Genomic DNA, 19,038 nt, shown 5'->3' on the forward strand with positions numbered 1-19,038 from the left:
AGCTGGGCGCTGGGGTGAAAACAAGCAAGAAACTCTTTTACAAACACATCAACTGTAAGAGGAGGACAAAGGGGAATCTCCATTCTTTACTGGATGAGGCTGGGAACATGATCACAGAGGATAAGGAAAAGGCAGAGGTTCTGAATGCCTTCTTTACTTCCGTCTTTAAAAGTCATCTTGGTTATTCCCAGGGCTCCCCGTGCTCTGACTTGGTAGTCTCGGCTAGGGAGCAGACTGAACCCCCTGTGATTCTTGAAGAAGAGGTCAGGGAATTACTACTCCAACTGGACTGTCACAAGTACATGGGTCCGGATGAGATTCACCCGAGAGTGCTGAAGGAACTGGTGGAGGTGATCGCTGAGCAGCTTTCTGTTATCTTTCAGAGCTCCCTGTTAACGGGTGAGGTCCCGGAAGACTGGAGGCTTGCCAATGTGACTTCCATTTACAAGAAAGGCTGTAAGGAGGATCCAGGGAACTACAGGCCTGTTAGCCTGACCTCAGTGCCAGGGAAGGTAATGGAACGGATTGTCTTGAGGGAGATCACGTGGCAGGTGTGGGATGAACAAGAGATCAGACCTAGACAGCATGGGTTCATGAAGGGCAGGTCCTGCTTGACCAATCTGATCTCCTTCTACAATCCTGTGACCCGTCTGATGGATGAAGGAAAGGCTGTTGATGTGGTCTACTTAGACTTCAGCAAAGTCTTCGACACTGTCTCCCATGTTATTCTACTGCAATAGCTGGCAGCCCATGGCTTGGATGGATACACTCTCGGCTGGGTAAGGAGCTGGCTGGAGGGCTGGGCCCAGAGAGTGGTGGTAAATGGAGTTAAATCCAGTTGGAGACCAGTCATGAGTGGTGTTTCTCAGGGGTCGGTGCTGGGGCCTGTCCTCTTCAACATCTTTATTGATGACTTGGATGAGGGCATTGAGTGCACCCTCAGTAAGTTTGCAGATGACACCAAATTGGCAGGGAGTGTCGATCTGCCTGAGGGTAGCGAGGCTCTGCAGAGGGATCTGGATAGGCTGGAGAGCTGGGCTGAAGCCAATGGGATGAAGTTCAACAAGACAAAATGCCAGGTCCTGCACTTTGGCCACAACAACCCCAGGCGGTGCTATAGGCTTGGGGCGGAGTGGCTGGAGGATTGTGTGGAGGAAACAGACCTGGGATTATTGATTGGTGCTCGGCTGAACATGAGCCGACAGTGTGCCCGGATGGCCAAGAAAGCCAATGGCATCCTGGCTTGCATCAAAAACAGTGTTACTAGCAGGAACACGGAGGTTGTTGTCCCTCTGTACTCGGCATTGGTGCGGCCGCACCTCGAGTGCTGTGTTCAGTTTTGGGCCCCTCACTGCAAGAAAGACATTGAGGCCCTGGAACATGTTCAGAGGAGGGCTACAAAGGTGGTGAGGGTTCTGGAGCACAGGCCTTATGAGGAGAGGCTGAGGGAGCTAGGATTGTTCAGCCTGGAGAAGAGGAGGCTCAGGGGAGACCTTATTGCTCTCTATAACTTCCTGAAGTGAGGTTGTAGTGAGCTGGGGGTTGGCCTCTTCTCATAGTCTCATAGTCTCACAGTCTCGTGCGGGTTGGAAGGGACCTTAGAGATCATTGAGTCCAACCCCCCGGGATTTGAGCCTCCTGTGTAGCAGAGCGGCACTTCTACCACTTGCACCACAGGGGGGATTCAAACCCAGGGTCTCCGGTGTTGCAATGCGGCATTCCTACCACTTGCGCCACCGGGGCACACTCATGTAATCGATGATAGAACTAGAGGGCATGGTTTTAAGTTGCACCAGGGGAGATTCAGGCTGAACGTTAGGAAGTATTACTTCTCGGAAAGGGTAGTCAGGCATTGGAATGCACTGCCCGGGGAGGTGGTGGAGTCACCGACCATGGGAGTGTTCAAGAAACGTTTGGATGTTGTATTGATGAATATGATTTAACTGGGAAGTATTGGTAATGGTTGGACTAGATGATCTTCTAGGTCTTTTCCAACCTTGATAATTCTGTGATTCTGTGATTCTGTGAATTGTCATGTGGAGCAATATAGCAGAAGAAGTTTTGGAGAAAGAATTAAAAATAATCCAAACCCTTCTGCAAGTTGGTTTCACTATTAAGTGAAGCCAAGGCACCTGTCCAGGAAATCCAGTTCCTGGGAACAAAATGGCAAGATGAACGTTGTCACATCCTTATGGATGTGATCAACAAAATCACTACTACATCCCTGCCTACTAGTAAGAAAGAAATATTATCTAAGTGCAGTGGGTTTCTGAAGAATGCATGTCCCAGATTACAGTCTCATTGTGAGCCTTCTCCATCAAGTAACAAGAAAGATCACTTTTGTATGGGGCCATGAACAGAAACAAGTTTTGAGACAATGAAACAGGAGATAGCCCGTGCAGTAGTTCTGGGACCAGCCCATACAGAACACGATGTAAAAAACTTGTTCTATACTGCAGCCAGCTGGAATGACCCAACCTGGAGCTTTTGGCAAAGGAAAGTAGGGGAGGCTGGAGATCGACCCCTTGGGTATGGGCATCAAGGATACAGAGGATCTAAAGAGTGCTACTCTTCAATTGAAAAGAACATAATAGCAGAATATGAGGGATATCATGCTACTTCATAAGTGATAGGTACTGAAGTGCAGCTCCTTTTAACACTTTGACTACCAGTACTAAATTGGATGTTTAAAGGGAAGGTCCCTTCCACACACCATGCTACTGATGATACTTGGAGTAAGTGGACTGTACTGATTACACAGCAGGCCCAGATAGGAAATCCCAGTCACTCAGGAATTTTAGATTTGATTGTGAACTGGCCTGAAGATAAAAATTTTGAAACATCACTGGGGGGAAGTAATGCCTGCTGAAGAGGCCCCACCATATATCAGATTATAAATAAATGGAAATAAACATGCCTTGTTCACTGATGTGTCCTATCTCATTGTGGGGAATTATTGGAGATGGAGGGCTTTTGTGTGAAGCCCTATGCAGCATGTTACAAAGGCCACCTAAGGAGAAGGAGAATTGAGACAATTTGCAGAGGTGAAGGATGTTCAACTGGATCTAGATGTTTCCATATAAGAGAAGTGAACAATGAATCTCAGAATCATAGAATCACCAAGGTTGGAAAAGACATCCAAGATCATCCAGTTCAGCCATCGACCTACCAATATTTCCCAATAAAACATGTTCCTTAGTACAACATTTAAATGTTGCTTGAACAACATCAGGGATAGTGACTCCACCCGCTCCCCAGTAAGCCTGTTCCAGCGCCCAACCACTCTTTCAAAGAATAAGATTTTCCTAACTTCCAACCTGAATCTCTCCTGGCACAACTTGAGGCCATTCCCTCTAGTATCATCTCTAGTTATGTGAGAGAAGAGGCCAATCCCCATATCACTGCAACATCCTTTCAGGTACCTGTAGAAAACAAAGTATCCCCTGAGCCTATTATTCTCCAGTCTAAACAATCCCAGTTCCTACAGCTACTCCTCATATGACTTGTGCTCCAGTGAAATCAAAGCAACTGGTAGCACGGAAGCAAAAAAAAAAATTGGGACTGATGAATTGTAAAAAAAACATCGCTACCCAAGTAGTGAATATGGCCATCAAGGTGCATTATGTAGATGTTCATGTACTCAGGAGCCAGGATGCTGAACATAAAGGCAATTAGCAGGTAGGTGGGGCCTCTAGAATTGATATAGAATCATAGAATCATAGAATCACAAGGTTGGAAAGGACCTGCAAGATCATCTAGTCCAACCATCCTCCCTTAACATTGCCACCACAAGCTACTAAACCATATCTCATAGCTCCTCATCCAGATGCATATGGCACAGATGGCTCATCAATCCACATATGGCTCAGATAGATTTATACTAACAATATGACAGTGAGTTATTTGAAGCTCAGTAGGCTCAGGTCACCAAAGAAGAGGTGCAACATATAAATGGGCTTGAGATCAAGGGGTGAACTTAATCGTGGATGACACTATTATGCAAATTATTCATGAACGTGAAACACGCTGCAATTAAGCAGTCCAAGTGAATGAAACCTCTCTGGTATGAAAAGTGGTAGAAAAAATATAAATATGGCGATGTCCCTGCCTATAGTAGGAGGGCTGGAACTAGATAATTTTAAAAGTCCCTTCCAATAAAAAACATTAAATGATTCTGTAATTCTATTATTCTATGATTCTTTGATTCTGTGATCATATTCCCAGTCCTGCACCAGTTTCCAGAAAATTTGAAAGACACAATAGATAGTTAAAAACTCTGTGGAAAGCAATGTGTGTTGGAACATTCAAGCATCAGGATAAATATCTAGCAGAAGCCACTGGGTTAATCAGTACTTGGGGATCTGTAAATCAAGATGGCCTTGCCCAATCCAGTCTCTTTTGTACTGTAGAAGGGGATAAAATTTGTGTAGTACATATGAAAAAATGTACTAGGGAAAATGGTTAGGGTTATACCTGCCTTGGGCAAGGACTACAGTTCTCAGAATGCTTAGTGATAGAACAAGTGGGAATTACTTGAAACTAAAGGGAGTTTGAAACAAGATGATCCTTTTCAACCCAGGACACTGAATGATTCTATGATTCTATGACATTATGTGATAACTACAACCTAAAAGAACACAACTCCCAGATTGGTTTTAAGACATTAAAGACACAACATTGATCCTGGAATTCAAGAGCAGGAATACACACAGGAGGTAAAAGGGAATAGCTGACCCACTCCTCTTCATTCTAATATAACTAGGCCTGTTGGTCAAAGACACTGCAGGACTTGTGGACACAGCTCAGATGTGGGAGTGACAGTGCTCTGCCACAGGAGTCAGCAGTACCAGACTACCACTGATGGGGAAAAGGTGATGGGCCCTATGTGTCACACATACTTGCTGAAGTCTCCAGAGCAGCAGACATCCTGCTGGCACATGGAGTGTTTGCAGGGAAGGGATGCAGAGGCACAGACTGAGATGCACCACAATTTTATTGAGTCAAAAGAGGGAAAGAAAGTTGCTCTGAGGGGAGGAAACCAAGCAGAAAGCAGCAGGGACAGCATCTGCACTGTGTGGTCATGGCGGATATCCCAGCAGTTGTCCATCTGACATTCTTCCACAGAGGAAAAAAGGCCATCAGCCTCTCCCTCAGCTGGCTGTCTAGGTTTGATGGACCAGAGGAGCAGAGGTAACAAACAAGGCATCGGGAGGAAAAGAGGAGAGTGGAAGAGGAGAATGGCAAACATGGCCTTGCATTCTGAGAGTCCATGCTGGCCCCATCTTTTTGCAAGACGTGTTGGTGTTGCTTGTTCCCTCTGAAAAGCTCCCAGTGCTCCCTCTCAGGGCCACTACCAACTTCTGGGCCCCGGGAGGTAATCCTCCAGGACCACGGCCAGCAGCTTTAGCAGGGGAAACACCGCCTGCCGCAGAAGCGGCTGCCGAAGCCGGAGAGGCCAAAGCCTCCAGAGGAGATGGGCACGCCCTCAGAGCTGAGGATGCTGCCAACGGCAGCGGAGGTGGAGGATCCCACGGCGGTGTTCTGCGGGAAGGAGCTGAGGATGGGTCCGGGCAGGGTCACCACCACGGGAGAGGGCTGGATGACGACGTGGGAGTCCTGGCACTGCCTGACGCAGGGCTCATTGCAGCTGTTGGCCAGCGGGGTCGGGCCGCAGGGCCGGCATTGCAGGCGAGGCAGGCACTGGTCGTAGCAGGACATGTCTGGTGTCTGGAGGGGCACCTGTTGGGAGAAAGGGCGGAGCAAAAGGAGGGTATAGTAAGAAGCAGCCTGCCTTCCCAGCATGTGAGTTTCAAGTCTCAGTGCTGGCTGGAGATATGGAGCCTGTGTAAGGAATCCTGTTGTCTTCTCCTTACATCTGGCCCCTCCAAGAGTGAGCAGGCACAGTGGTCACAGGTGCTGTCTAGCCCATAGTTCAGGAGACACCTCAGGCAAGACCTAGCATCTGTTGACACCACACCTGCTGCCCTCTTCCCTCTCCCCTCACAAGCTGCCTTCCCAAGACCCAACAGAGGATAAAGGCACTTGTAAATATAGAGAAATCCCAGAGGAGGACAGAGTGATGAAAGGGCTTCAGACTCACCTTGATCCTGGGGTGACAGAGGCAAGAGGAGTGGATGAGAGAGAGAGCAGATGGACCGACTTTTATACTGCATGGACATCACTCCAGGCTAACAGTCACTCCATGTGAGCAGCAATTTTCCTAGAGACTCACCTCAGATGCAAATTATGCTGGTCAGTGGTGCAGGTTGTGGTTTTGTTTCCCTCTGCTCATCCATTTCAATTCCTCATTTCTGAAATGCCAGTTCTGTCAGGCTGACCTCTTTCAGGTGTTGGTATGAGAAACCTAAGGATTACACCAGGACAACAGCACCAAAACGAACAGAAAAGGAAGAAGAAAATGCTGTTGGCCAAACTCAAGCACAGTAATAGGAAGCCTCTGGAGGATGGAAGCACAGACAGGTAATGTGAGAGGAATGAAGCCATAGTGTGTGTGCAGCCAGGAATCAAATGAAGAAAGCTAAAGGCCTGATAGAGTTCAGTCTGTCAAAGCACATCAAAGGCAACACGAAGGGCTTATACATGGATCTCAATGATAACTGGAAAATAAAAGTGTATGTGGGAATTCTCCGGAAGTGAACAAGAGACCTGATTACTTGGGACAGCAAAAATGTTGAGGTCCTGATTGTCTTGTTTGTTTCTTTCTGTCATGGGTTACCTAGATCTACCTGTGCCTGTGAAAGAGGGCAGCTGCCCCATAGGGTCCCAGGCCTGAAAGGGAAGGGAAAGGGTGAATGGGAAGAGAGAACAGCAGCGGCAATCTAAGGAGGAAAACTTATTTTACTAAATATGATATCAGAATACAAGATAACACAATATAATACAATATGATTGAGGCTAATAATTCGAACAAAACTGAGAGAGAATCCCCGAAAACTGAGAGGCCTACTGTGAACTCTAGGCAACATGGCTGGAACGCTTCCCACTCCCCAAGACTCTGAGAGAGAGAACTCCAGCCTGGGAACAAGATTATATACGTCCTCCTCCCATGACTTATCTCTGACTGCAAAGTCCTCTGGGATACTTAGTTTTCTTATGAGAGCTGAGTATTTGGGACATTGTTATTCCACAGAACTGGAGTATGAAATTTTTAATGATCCATACTGCACATGATGTTATGATGTGGAATATTGACAGCAACATTACAAAACCATGACACTTCCTTATTCAACAAGTGTAGCTTTCAGAAATACCATGGCTCAGAGGCCAGGCTGAAAAGCTGGAGCTAACAAGATGTACTGTTGTGTCAGGGAAACCTTGAGAAAACTGGATGGTTGTAACACACTGCTCTTATTTGTTCCATGAAGTGATGCACCCATGAGTGCTGAGGGAGCTGTCCACTCTTAATCAAGAGTGGTGACTGGGAGAAGTGCTCCAAAACTGGGGGAATGTGCATGTTACTCCTGTTTAAGAAGAGCAAAAAGATGGAAGCAGGGAGCTAGAGTAGCAGGGGCTTCAGGTCATTTTCTTGGTAGGAGACATAACAGTGCATCCTTGAAAAAGCTAGACCCTAGAAACCATTTCCATGCTTGTGGAGGATGAAAATATCTACAGCATTGCACTCAGCATGGATTCACTATGGAAGAGCCATGTGTCAATGAAAATGATTCATCACAAAGAAATAACAATCCTGAAGGATGTGGGAAGAGGACTGTATACATTCTTGCTGGAGTTCAGCAAGTCTTTTGACATTGTCCTCCATGAGATGATCATAGTGAAGCTGTGGAAGTATGGGCTGAATGAGTGCTCCTTTGTGTGGAGAAGAAATACAGCTCAGCTGAAGAGGCAAGAAAGCTCCCCACAAATGAACAAGGGCTGGTGGGCCCCAGAACTGTCAGGTGGCTGGGGATGGTCATGAAATGGAAGTGAACAAGAAGGGCGTAGGCTTGCAAATTTCCCCTAGATACAATCAAAGAGAATGAATCCTTGCTGCATGAATAGAACACTCTGCCCTGCTAACATACAGGGAGTTGTCTTGTGGTGCAAAGGTGCTAGATAATATCTTTATTCCACTGCAAGCTTCCTGAGGAGATTCTCCCTGTGCATGGTAATTTACAATCTAATTTTGCGTTGGCCACGAGCCACACTTCAGGCATGGTTCCTCCCAGCTGTGTGTGCTTTCTTCAGGCCTGAGCATCACTCTCACCAGGTAATTCCATCCCATAGAGGAGGAGAAGCAAATCACTGTTTCAGACGTCAACTCAAAAAGAGGGACCTTATTCCATGGTGCTTGTTATGTAATAAGAGGGCTCAGGAAGGCAATACTCTCCTTCCACAAAACGGCTGATGGTATGAGATTGTTACTGTCCCTGGAGACTGTTACAAGAGTGGACAATGCCAAGTAAACATGGAAATGTCTTTCCAGAACAATAAGCTGTGGGTGAAGACGTTTGCAAGCAGCAGAACATCCCACCTGGCTTTTCAGGGAATGAACAGACTCATGGAGTAGCCTGAGAGACAAACCTCGAGGGAGAAGGAACAGGGAAATAATTGTCCCCCTGTACTCAGCACTGGTGAGGCCACATCTTGAGTACTGTGTCCAGTTTTGGGACCCTCTCTGCAAGAAAGACATCAAGGCCCTGGATCAAAGAAGGGTAACAAAGCTGGTGAGGGGACTGGAGCACAGGCTTATGAGAAGCAGCTGAAGAAGCTGAGATTGTTCAGTCTGGTAAAGGGGAGGCTCGGGGGTAGCCCTCTATAGCTACCTGAAGGGAGGCAGTAGTGAGCTGGGAGTCGGCCTCTTCTCTTGTGTAACTGGTGATGGGACTAGAGGGAATGAGTTCAAACTGTGCCAGGGAAGGTTCAGGCTGGATGTTAGGAAATACTACTTCTCTGAAAGGGTGGTCAGGCAGTGGAATGGGCTTCCTAGGGAGGTAGTGGAGTCACTGACCCTGGAGGTGTTCAAGGACCATTCGTGTGTTGTGTTGAGGGACATGGTTTAGTGAGAACTATTGGTGATAGGTGGATGGTTGGACTGGGTGATTCTGTGGGTCTTTTCCAATCTTGGTGATTCTATGATTCTGTGACTCAATGAAAATGAGTCCCCAGGCAAAGAATGTCCAGGGTATTCAGAAGTAGGCCACACTGACACGAGGATATGCCTGCCTTGCTGCAAAGGTGATTACAAATAAGGTCCTGACATTTCCCAAGACACACAAGCCATGCCTGAAGCACAGAATACGTCTTCTACCCGCACTGACGTATTCCTGAAAGGAAACTCCTTGTGCCTTTCATCCTGGAACTTGAAAGGTGCCTCTGTGGACAAATTGGGAAGGTCAGAAACGAGGAAATGAAATGACAGTGTTGACGGAGACTGAAACCTCAGCCTGCACCATTAGAAAGGATAATTTGCATTTGAGGTGAGTCTCTTGAAAAATTACTGCCTGTGTACCAGTGACTGTGGGCCTGCGGCAGTGCACAAGCAGTATAAAAGAAGGCCTGTCTCCTCTCTCTCAGTCATCCACTCCTCTTGCCTTCATCTCCCTGAGAATAAGGTGAGTCTGAAGCACTTCAACCATCATCTACTTCTCTTGGGTTTGTCTGCATGTACATGTGCCTTTATCCTTGGTTGTATCTTGAGGAAGCAGGTAGCCGAGAGATAGAAGGGGGCAGACAGTGTGGCATGATGCTGGACATTACATGGGCTATCTCCTGAGCTATGAACTAGTCAAGGACATAGCTGTGCCTGGTCACTCTTTGCAGGATGGGGTCAAATGGAAGGAGAAAACCATGGGCTTCCTGACACATCCCTAGTCAGCACTGTGCCTTGGCTCTCTCCTGCTGGGATGGCAGGCTGCTCCTCACTTACTTCTGATCTCCCAACTCTCTGTCCCAACAGGTGCCCCTCCAGACACCAGACATGTCCTGCTATGACCAGTGCCTGCCCCGCCTGCAATGCCAGCCCTGCGGCCCAACCCCGCTGGCCAACAGCTGCAATGAGCCCTGCGTCAGGCAGTGCCAGGACTCCCACGTTGTCATCCAGCCCTCTCCCGTGGTGGTGACCCTGCCCGGACCCATCCTCAGCTCCTTCCCGCAGAACACCGCCGTGGGATCCTCCACCTCCGCTGCCGTTGGCAGCATCCTCAGCTCTGAGGGTGTGCCCATCTCCTCTGGAGGCTTTGGCCTCTCTGGCTTTGGCAGCCGCTTCTGCGGCAGGCGGTGTTTCCCCTGCTAGATCTGTTGCCATGGTCCCGGAGAAACACCTCCAGAGTCTGTGAAGTTTGAAGCAGACCTGAGAGAGAGCACTGGGGCCAATCTCATCTCTCAGAAAATGTGTTCCATGAGTTGTTTTCCCCTCTTCCATCATTTTTTAAAAATTTTTTCCTGTGTCCTTCCTGCTCACCATCAGCTTTCCTGTACTGTGAGTCCCACCAAATCAGCCTTAGAGAGGACCGACTAGCCCTGTGCTGCGTGTACAGAGGGCAGATATACACCTGGAGGCATGGCTGCCATGGCCATGTTGTGCGGACTCTCTGCCCCTGGTGCTTCTGGCACCTGGGCCTCCCCTTGCACTGAGCTTGTTTCCAAATTTCCACTCATTAAATATCTAATGCATTTGAATCTGCACCTCTGTGTTATCCTTTCCTTTACAAAGGCTGCCCAGTGGAGGGTGGGGGAGAGATGTTCCTGAATGTTGGTTTGGGGAAAGGGTTCCTTAATTGCTAAGCTTATTGGAAAAAAGGAAATAGTGTGTACAGCAAAATGGATAGCAATCACTGAACTGCACTGGATACCTTTATGCAGCCATAATTTGTCTCCTAATGGTACAGCCAATCCCACTGTTCATGGCTCTGAGAAACTTGGGAAAAAGCAGTGGTGAAAATACAGACAGGTGAGATTTCTCACTATTTATTCAGAAAACCTTTCAGAAGCACCTCCCAAAACCCCTGCTGAGAAACATTTCTCTCCTCACTCTTCATCGAAGAGCCTTTGAGAGGGAAGGAATAACACAGAGTTGTGTTGTGGTGAAAAGGTGCTAGATAATATCTTTATTCCACTTCAAACTTCCTGAAGAGACTCCATGTGCATGGCAGTTTACAATCTAATTTTGCATTGCCCGCAAGCCACACTTTTGGCATGGGTCCTCCCCAACTGTGCGTGCTTTCTGCAGGCCTGAGCATCACTCTCACCAGTTAATTCCATCCCTGAGAGGAGGAGGAGCAATGCACTGTAAAAAAAAAAAACAAACCAGCACAACCATCAATTCAAGAGGTCTGACCTTATTCTATGGGACTTTAGAGTTAATGTTAGGGATCAGGAAATTAGTGTTGTCCTTCCACAGAACAGTGGATGGTGTGAGGTCGTTACTGTCCCCAGAGACTATTATGAGTGTGGACATTGCCAAATAAGCATAGAAATACCTTTCCAGAACATTAACTACCAGAGAGAGTTAGATGTAATACAATGGAGTCCTGGCTCTGCCTGACACAGGGCTTGTTGCAGCTGTTGGCCTGAGTGGTTGGGCTGCAGGGCTGACACGACTAGCATGGCAGGCACTTGTTTTAGTAGGATATGTCTTGCATTTGGAGGGGCAACTGTTGGTAGAGAGCACTGGGAGGAGCACTGGGCTTAGTGAAGAGCAGCATTCCATCCTCGCATAGGAGTATGAAGACACTTACTAGCTGGGAAGACTAGACTTTGTAATTTTTACTAGACTTTGTAATTCTATCCACAAGAGTTCTCCTTTCCTCTCATCCCAGTTTTCCCTAACAATAGTTGCTAGTCCCAACAATTTGTCCTCTTTGGTCATAGCTCAGGAGAAACTTCACAAATTGCCAGGATCTCTCCATGACACACCTAATGGCCCCTTCTCTCTCCCAATACTAGCAGGCACCTCAGTACCCAAAGGAAGATTGAGGCTGAAGGATGAGCTAAAAACCAAGAGGAGAACATTCTTCAGACTCATCTCTTCCCAAGAGAGATGGAATTAAGGAAATGGATGAGACTGTGAGAAGACTGGCCTGCTTTAAAACTGTCCTGGGCCCAAAATAACTTTTTGAAGGCAGTGATTTTCCAAAAGATTTACCTGAAATGCAAATTATGCTTCATAGTGACACAGGTTGTGTTCTACTTTCGGATCATCTCTGCCGTTTTATTTTTTCTGACCTGCTCTTTGAGAGTCAGGTGCTCCTTTCGTGTTCCAAGATGAGAGGTGCAAAAATTGAATGAGTAGGGACAAGCCATTATGGGCAGAGCATGTGTTCTAAGTGCTGGAAAAAAAACCCTGCAGGAATGAAACATATCTGGGAAATGCAAGACCTGTCTTAGCAGCTTCCTTTGAAGATACATAGCTTTCAGCTACTGTAGTTCCCATCTATATGCTAAAAATCTCTTGTGCTCATGAACAAGACAAGTTCTCTTTCCCCAATTGACTTCCAGCTTGCTCCTCCAGACAATGCTTATCTGCACAGGCAGGTGTGCTGCTGTGTTCATACATGTTCACCCAAGGCTTCCCCTTCTAGGGGGAAACTGCCTGTTTGTCTGACCTCATCCCATCTTGTTGAAACTTTGAGTTCATTTGACAATTCATACTGTGAGCTGTTTTTTGAAAGGTTAATGTTGTCATCCAAAATCCAGTGAATAATCATAGAATCATAGAAAGGTTTGTAAGGGACTTTTAAGATTATCTAGTTCCAGCCCCCTGCTATTGGCAAGGACATCTCCCTCTAGACAAGGTTGCTGAAAGCTCCATCCAGCCTGGCCTTGAATGTCCCCAGGGAGGGGGAATCCACAACCTCACTGGGCAACTTGTTCCAGTGTCTCATCACCCCCACAATGAAGAAATTGTATTAGTTAAGTTTTTTCAATAATTTCCATGCATGATCCTGCTCTACCTAGAGCAGTTTTCCTTGCTCCAGATTTGCAGTGTTTTGAGGAGCTTGTCTTCTTCCTACAAAAGAAGTCACCAGATATTACCCTATAGCCCACTAAGCCCTTCCCTGTTTCCTGCTTTAATGCAACCATCCCAATACCTGAGGCTCCTTTTTGTGCTGATACTTGTAGGATTGTGATGTGTACTTCCTGCGTTTCTCATGACATCACTAGAAAGAAAATAGCATAGCCAGATAGGCATGTTAGAAATGAGGAAACGAAATGGCAGAAGTGATGAAAAACAGAAAAAAATTGAAAACCCCACAACAATGACACTGTGCCATTAGGAAGGATAATTTGGAGCTGAGGTGTGCTGGAAAATAATGTCAGTGTAGAGTGACTCTGGGACTGGGGTGGTGCCAGAGTGGCAAAGATGGCAAAGGTGGTTACAATTTAGGTCATGACATTTCCCCAGGCAAATGTCCCCTGCCTGCAGCACAGAACCCCTATAGCACTTGGGAAATGTCTTCTACCCATACTAACTTGCTTCTGTAAGGAAAGTCCTTGCACTTCTCATTCTGAAACTTGAAATGAGTCGTTGTGGCCAATCTGGGAAGGTCAGAAATAAGAAAAAGAAATGGCAGGATTGACAGAATCAAAAACCAAACAAACCTGTGCCACTAGGAAGGACAGTCTGTATTTGAGATGATTCTCCTGGAAAACTACTTCTTGTGTGGAGTGACTGTAGGCCTGGGATGGTGCTGGGGTGGTATAAAAGTGGGCCCATTTCCCTATTCTTTCTTTCACTGTTCTTGCCTCCATCTCCCTGTGAACAAGGCGAGTCTGAAGCCTTTTCACCAGCCACTCCCCCCCTAAGATTATCTGCACTTATGAAACCCTATGAATAGTCTTGGAATTATAGCTTGCCCTGTTAGAGGGAAGAAGTCAGCTGTTGTGTGGCATCAAGTGATTCTGGATCTTGCATGAGGTGTTTCCTGTGCCTGGTTGTTCTTGGCAGGGTCAATGGAGCCAAAGGGAAGGAGAATACCATGGGATTCCTTACACAGCCTCCATATCCCCATCCAGCACAGTGCCTTGGCTTTCTCCTGCTGAGATGGCAGGATGTTCCTCACTCTCCCCTTCCTTGGCATGGCCCTCTATCCTAACAGGTGCCTCACCAGACACAAGACACGTCCTGCTATGACCAGTGCCCACCGTGCAGGCCATTCTGGCCCTCCTCCTCTGCTGCTGTTGGCAGCATCCTCAGCTCTGAGGGCGTGCCCATCTCTTCTGGAGGCTTTGTACTCTCTTGCTTTGGTTTCTCCAGATTCAGTAGCCTCAGCTGTGGCAGGGGATGCTTTCCCTGCTAAAACTGTTGGCAACTGCTCCCAGTAAAGTTCCCCCATGGTCCCGGAAGTTGGTAGAGGACTGGGGCCAAAGCTTTGGAATCTTGTTTTCTGTGGGTTTGTTGATACATAGCACCCCTTGCAATAGGAAAAGGATAGGTCTAAGTCTGAGCTAGGAAGAAGCAACTGGCCTTTCTCCTTCTGTGGACTGGGCAGGTGAATAGCTGGCTATATAGCTCAGGCTCTTACCATTCTGTGGTGCCTCTCTCACTGGGGTCTCTGAACACAGGAAAAGTTTTACTTCTTTCAGTTAATTAAACTTCTGCTGCATATTACCCCGGGCGTCAGTATTTATTTTTCCCCTTTAAGACACTCCCTTACTTAAGCCTGTGGAAAAACAGATTATTTTTCAGTAGTTCTGGAAGTGGGCTGATGGCACTGGTTTTGCTGAGCAATAGTTAACACAAACTTGCATTGAGTGTGCTTAGTCATGCATACACTTTACTCTCCTTTTTTCCTAAAAATGACTTCCAATGCAGATATCACATGTGTCAGTATTGGGACCAATAAATTTCATAATATTTGTCAGTGACATCACTGGATTAAGCGTACATTTCACCAAATCTATAGATGCAAACCTCTTTGGAACTTTTGTTGCTGGAGTTTGTACTATTTGGGAGAGCTCCTGGATGCCCCATTGACACTGACCCTGTACCTCCTCCTGCCTATAGACTCTTCCTTCCCTCCTCTGCCCATAGTTTTTGCTAGGATGCCCAGGCAGAGATGGAAGTAGCAGGACATGAATTCTCAAAATGATTCAAACAGCCTTAGCTGAGAAGCAAGTGGTATATCAGTATAAAGAAGACTGGGCAGAGTTTTGAGAAACATTGCCTAGTAGCTAGGACTGACCTTAGCTGCACAACATCATGCTCCCATTGCATATAGAAGTCTAGTAATCCCTGAATCCATTCCTTTCCATAATTGACTACCTGTCTACATCCTTGAAGAGGCACACAATTTCTTGGGAACAGTAAATAATGCATACACTTGGTGCCTTGTAGCTGTAATGCAGTCTCAGTTACAGATCTCAGAGTGACTGGTTTAGAAGATGAGGGAACACTAGATAATAGATGCCAATGTGTTTGCACAGAGGAGGTAAGCTGAAGTGAGGCATCTGCTAAACTGAGCGTTACTCAGGAGTAATTATTGCCAGTTCGTCAGAGGTGTCAGAGGCATCAGAGACCTGTTGACAGCTTGATGTGTGCTGGCTAATAGCTCTTGTGGAACAAGGATGTTGCTAGGGAAGTTTCCTTTACTGATACAAGAAGTACCTCACTGTTTGGGATTTAGCATCGATGTGCCAAGCAGCGTCCGTGAAATACTTCTCTCCTTCAAAGCCCTGTTGCCTCCTCACACACACACAAGGCTTTCTCTCAACCTCTGTCCTGAATATGTTCCTCCTCATTCTCCTCACTTTTCCCTTCTCTCTTGAAAGTTAAAAGAATTAATCTTGCTGCATTTTACCTCTGATACAAAAACCAGAGTGGGAGGTAACATGGAAAGCAAGCTTAAACCAGCTCTGCAGTGAGACCTAAGAACAGGGCTTTTTTGCCAGGCCAAAGTTTATCTCACATCATTTGGTGTGAGTAGCAATTGCATAACTTCAAGGTATGATGGCAAGCTAAACTCTGTTCTCTCACTCCCCCTCCCAGCTTCCCCATTATTATGATAAGGATAGTTCAATTAAAGGAAAATAAAAACAAACAAAATATTTGTTAAGAATTTTTTTTTTTTAAATAAATAAATAAATAAATAAATTGGCCACACAGAAGTAAAGGAAGAAAGAAGTCATTTTCTACTTACCTTTAGAAGAGCATCTCTCCTACAAATAAAGGCTGAGGCAGCTGTGCTTGTTCAGTATGTAGAAGAGAAGCCTACAGGAAGATGTCAGTGCAACTTCCCAGGACTTGTGGAGAGATTACAAACAGGAAAGATACTGATTTCTTACATGGTCTGAAAGTAATGAGACCGTAGGGAATTTTTACTTAAAAAAAGTAAAAGAGGGAAGATTTAGATTAGATATTAGGAGGAAAATCTTCAGTCAGGGGGTGATGAGACACTGGAACAGGTAGCTCATACAGCATCCGTGCTGTATGTCCTCTAAGTCCCTTTCTGACCCTTACTCTGCTCTGTTTGGGTGCAGGATGGGGAGCAGAAAAGGCCTTCATGCTGTGCTAAAACTTCATTATGTTACCTCTACTGTTTAACTACGCCTTTGTAACACAACATCACATGGGCCGTGGTGAAGAAAAATGTCTCTATCTCAGCCTGTCCCAGTACTGCCCAGTTCACAGACTCCCCCTACTGAGACCATTTTCTGCCCAGCACCACTGCGTCCAGAGCAGAGGGAACTGCTGCTCCTGCTCTGCTCTCTCTCCTGCTGTCCCCTTCAGCAAGCTTGTGGAGCTGCTGCACTCCCAGTTTCTCCTGCAGCTCTGGCTATACAGTCAAGGCCAACAGTGAACACCTTCTGCATGGTGTACATCGTGGCTGAGGAGGCATGACAGGACAGAGAAGCAAAAAGGTAGTTCTGAAGGCCAGGGATGCTACCGGATTCATGGGCACCCCCCTCATGAGTAAGCAACAGTGATTTCCTAAGGGATCAACCAGCAGTGTTGCAACCTTCAGGAAAAGTGCAGTGTTCCAACGTGCAAGGACACCTGCTGAAATCCATAGAGCAACACCTTTCCTCCAGGCAGTTGTTGTCTGGAGTGTCCCATGGGGAAGGACAACGCAGAGGCACAGGCTGGAATGCAATAAAACTTTAATGAGAAAAAAGAAGGAAACCAGGTCACTCTGAGGGGAGGTCCTGGTGGAGGAAGCAGCAGGGACAGATGACAGTCTGCACTGTGTGGCATGACAAACGTGCTGACAGTTGTCCATCTGCCCCTTCCACGGAGACAGAAGGACCACTAGGTCCTTTTTGAAACAGATGCTCACATTGCTTGGCCCTCTGGGAAACAAGATCGAAATGCTCTGTTCCCGGGATGTTACCGCCTTCTCAGTCTCTGGGAATCTTCCCCCAGAACCACGGCCAGCAGCTTTAGCAGGGGAAGCACCGCCTGCCGCAGAAGCGGCTGCCGAAGCCGGAGAGGCCAAAGCCTCCAGAGGAGATGGGCACACCCTCAGAGCTGAGGATGCTGCCAACGGCAGCGGAGGTGGAGGATCCCACGGCGGTGTTCTGCGGGAAGGAGCTGAGGATGGGTCCGGGCAGGGTCACCACCACGGGAGAGGGCTGGATGACGACGTGGGAGTCCTGGCACTGCCTGACGCAGGGCTCATTGCAGCTGTTGGCCAGCGGGGTCGGGCCGCAGGGCCGGCATTGCAGGCGAGGCAGGCACTGGTCAAGGCAGGACATGTCTGGTGTCTGGAGGGGCACCTGTTGGGAGAGGGATCCAGGGGAAGCCTGGAGCTGAATGAGGAGTAATCTGCCAGCCCTCAGTCAGAGAGTTAAGGCACATGTTAACTGTGGAACTGGTGGCCATGAAAGGATGCCAGCAGGTCTTCTCCTACACTTCAGTTCTCATTGTCTTGGCCTATATCTATCGCTTCCAGGTAGGTTTCCTTCTAGACCATAGGTCAGGAGACACTCCAGTGTTTCTCCGTGACACACCTGCTGCCCCCTCCTTCTCCTCTACTTAGTTGCCACCCCAATACCCAAAGTGAGATCAAGGCACAAGAGTGTGCTGAGAAATCCCCAGGGATCATGGTGAGTAGAAAGAGGAGGAGTATGGCCTTCAGACTCACCTGGTTCCCAGATCAGTGGAGGCAAGTGGAGTGGATGTGAGAGGAAGAAGGGCCTGCTTTTATACTGTTCTGATACTGCCTCATGTCTGGAGTCACATTACGTGGGTAGTAATTTTCCAAAAGACTCACCTCAAATGCAAATTATTTTTCCTAATGGCGTAGTCTTTTCATTGCTTTTCTGACGACTTTGTCATTTCATTTCCTCATTTCTGACCTGCTCATTTGTACACAGAGAATCCTTTCAAGTTCTAGGATGAAAAGTGCACGGGTTTACCAGGCAGCAACACACCAATCTGGGCACATCTCATAACCCAAGCCTTTAGAGTGTTCCCTTGCTGGTGTTAGATGTCTGTGGAAATATCTGGCACACATTCTCTGGTCCATTTATAGTAGTCTGTTCTGGATACTCAAGGGCTTCTTTTGGGGATTTGAGGCTCTGTGTAGCAGAGCGGCACTTCTACCACTTGCGCCACAGGGGAGATTCGAACCCAGGGCCTCCGGTGTTGCAATGCGGCATTCCTACCACCTGCACCACCGGGGCACAGTACATGGTCCATGTATAGTGGTCTGTTCTGGATACTCAAGGGCTTTTTTTTTGGCTATCTTGGCCACCTGAGCAAACTGCTTAACTGCTGATTCATGTTCAGCTGAGTATCAATCATCAATCAATACCCCCAGGTCTGTTTCCTCTACACTGTCTTCCAGACACTCTGCCCCAAGCTGGTAGCATTGCGTGAGCCTGTTGTGGCCAAAGTTCAGGAAGCAGCTTATGGTCTTGTTGAACCTCATCCCATTGGCTTCAGCCCAGCTCTCCAGCCTGTCCAGATCCCTCACTCTGACATTCAAGACTAGCAGGGGGAGTCCCCTGGGATTCATTCTTAGCAAGTAAAGAGGTCCAAGATGACTCGTCACTCTTCAAGAAGGAAGATTTAAAGGCACAAAAGCAGGCTGTCCCCATGAGTTGCAAAATGAGCCGGCAGGGAAGAAGACCAGCGTG

The 19,038-nt window shown here is 47.2% G+C and overlaps 3 protein-coding genes across 3 annotated transcripts; 1 reads left to right on the plus strand and 2 right to left on the minus strand.

Annotated features, from left to right (window-relative positions):
* Positions 1-5,088: 5,088 nt before the first annotated feature.
* Positions 5,089-6,005, minus strand: LOC146757264 (feather keratin 1-like). Its single transcript, XM_085523667.1, has one exon. It carries the CDS (start codon positions 5,800-5,802, stop codon positions 5,404-5,406), a length of 399 nt encoding a protein of 132 aa, XP_085379793.1. The 5' UTR covers positions 5,803-6,005; the 3' UTR covers positions 5,089-5,403.
* A 3,541-nt stretch (positions 6,006-9,546) lies between these two features.
* On the plus strand, positions 9,547-10,617 carry LOC107324994 (feather keratin 1-like). The gene is made up of 2 exons (XM_015885431.3): positions 9,547-9,572; positions 9,917-10,617. Exon 2 carries the CDS (start codon positions 9,938-9,940, stop codon positions 10,250-10,252), a length of 315 nt encoding a protein of 104 aa, XP_015740917.1. The 5' UTR covers positions 9,547-9,572; positions 9,917-9,937; the 3' UTR covers positions 10,253-10,617.
* Positions 10,618-17,047: 6,430 nt separating this feature from the next.
* LOC107324996 (feather keratin 1-like) lies at positions 17,048-18,062 on the minus strand. The gene is made up of 2 exons (XM_015885432.3): positions 18,042-18,062; positions 17,048-17,673 (listed from the first exon to the last, which is right to left on the minus strand). The coding sequence occupies exon 2, from the start codon at positions 17,650-17,652 to the stop codon at positions 17,338-17,340; it is 315 nt and encodes a 104-aa protein (XP_015740918.1). The 5' UTR covers positions 17,653-17,673; positions 18,042-18,062; the 3' UTR covers positions 17,048-17,337.
* Positions 18,063-19,038: the final 976 nt, after the last annotated feature.

Source organism: Coturnix japonica, chromosome 24 (assembly GCF_054131305.1).
Source record: "Coturnix japonica strain WE chromosome 24, WE-NBRP24, whole genome shotgun sequence".
NCBI classification, from domain to species: domain Eukaryota; kingdom Metazoa; phylum Chordata; class Aves; order Galliformes; family Phasianidae; genus Coturnix; species Coturnix japonica.

Excerpts from the sequence above, each read along its gene's own strand:
- LOC146757264 (XM_085523667.1), bottom strand. The coding sequence starts at position 5,802 with ATGCTGGGAAGGCAGGCTGCTTCTTACTATACCCTCCTTTTGCTCCGC.
- LOC107324994 (XM_015885431.3), top strand. The coding sequence starts at position 9,938 with ATGTCCTGCTATGACCAGTGCCTGCCCCGCCTGCAATGCCAGCCCTGC.
- LOC107324996 (XM_015885432.3), bottom strand. The coding sequence starts at position 17,652 with ATGTCCTGCCTTGACCAGTGCCTGCCTCGCCTGCAATGCCGGCCCTGC.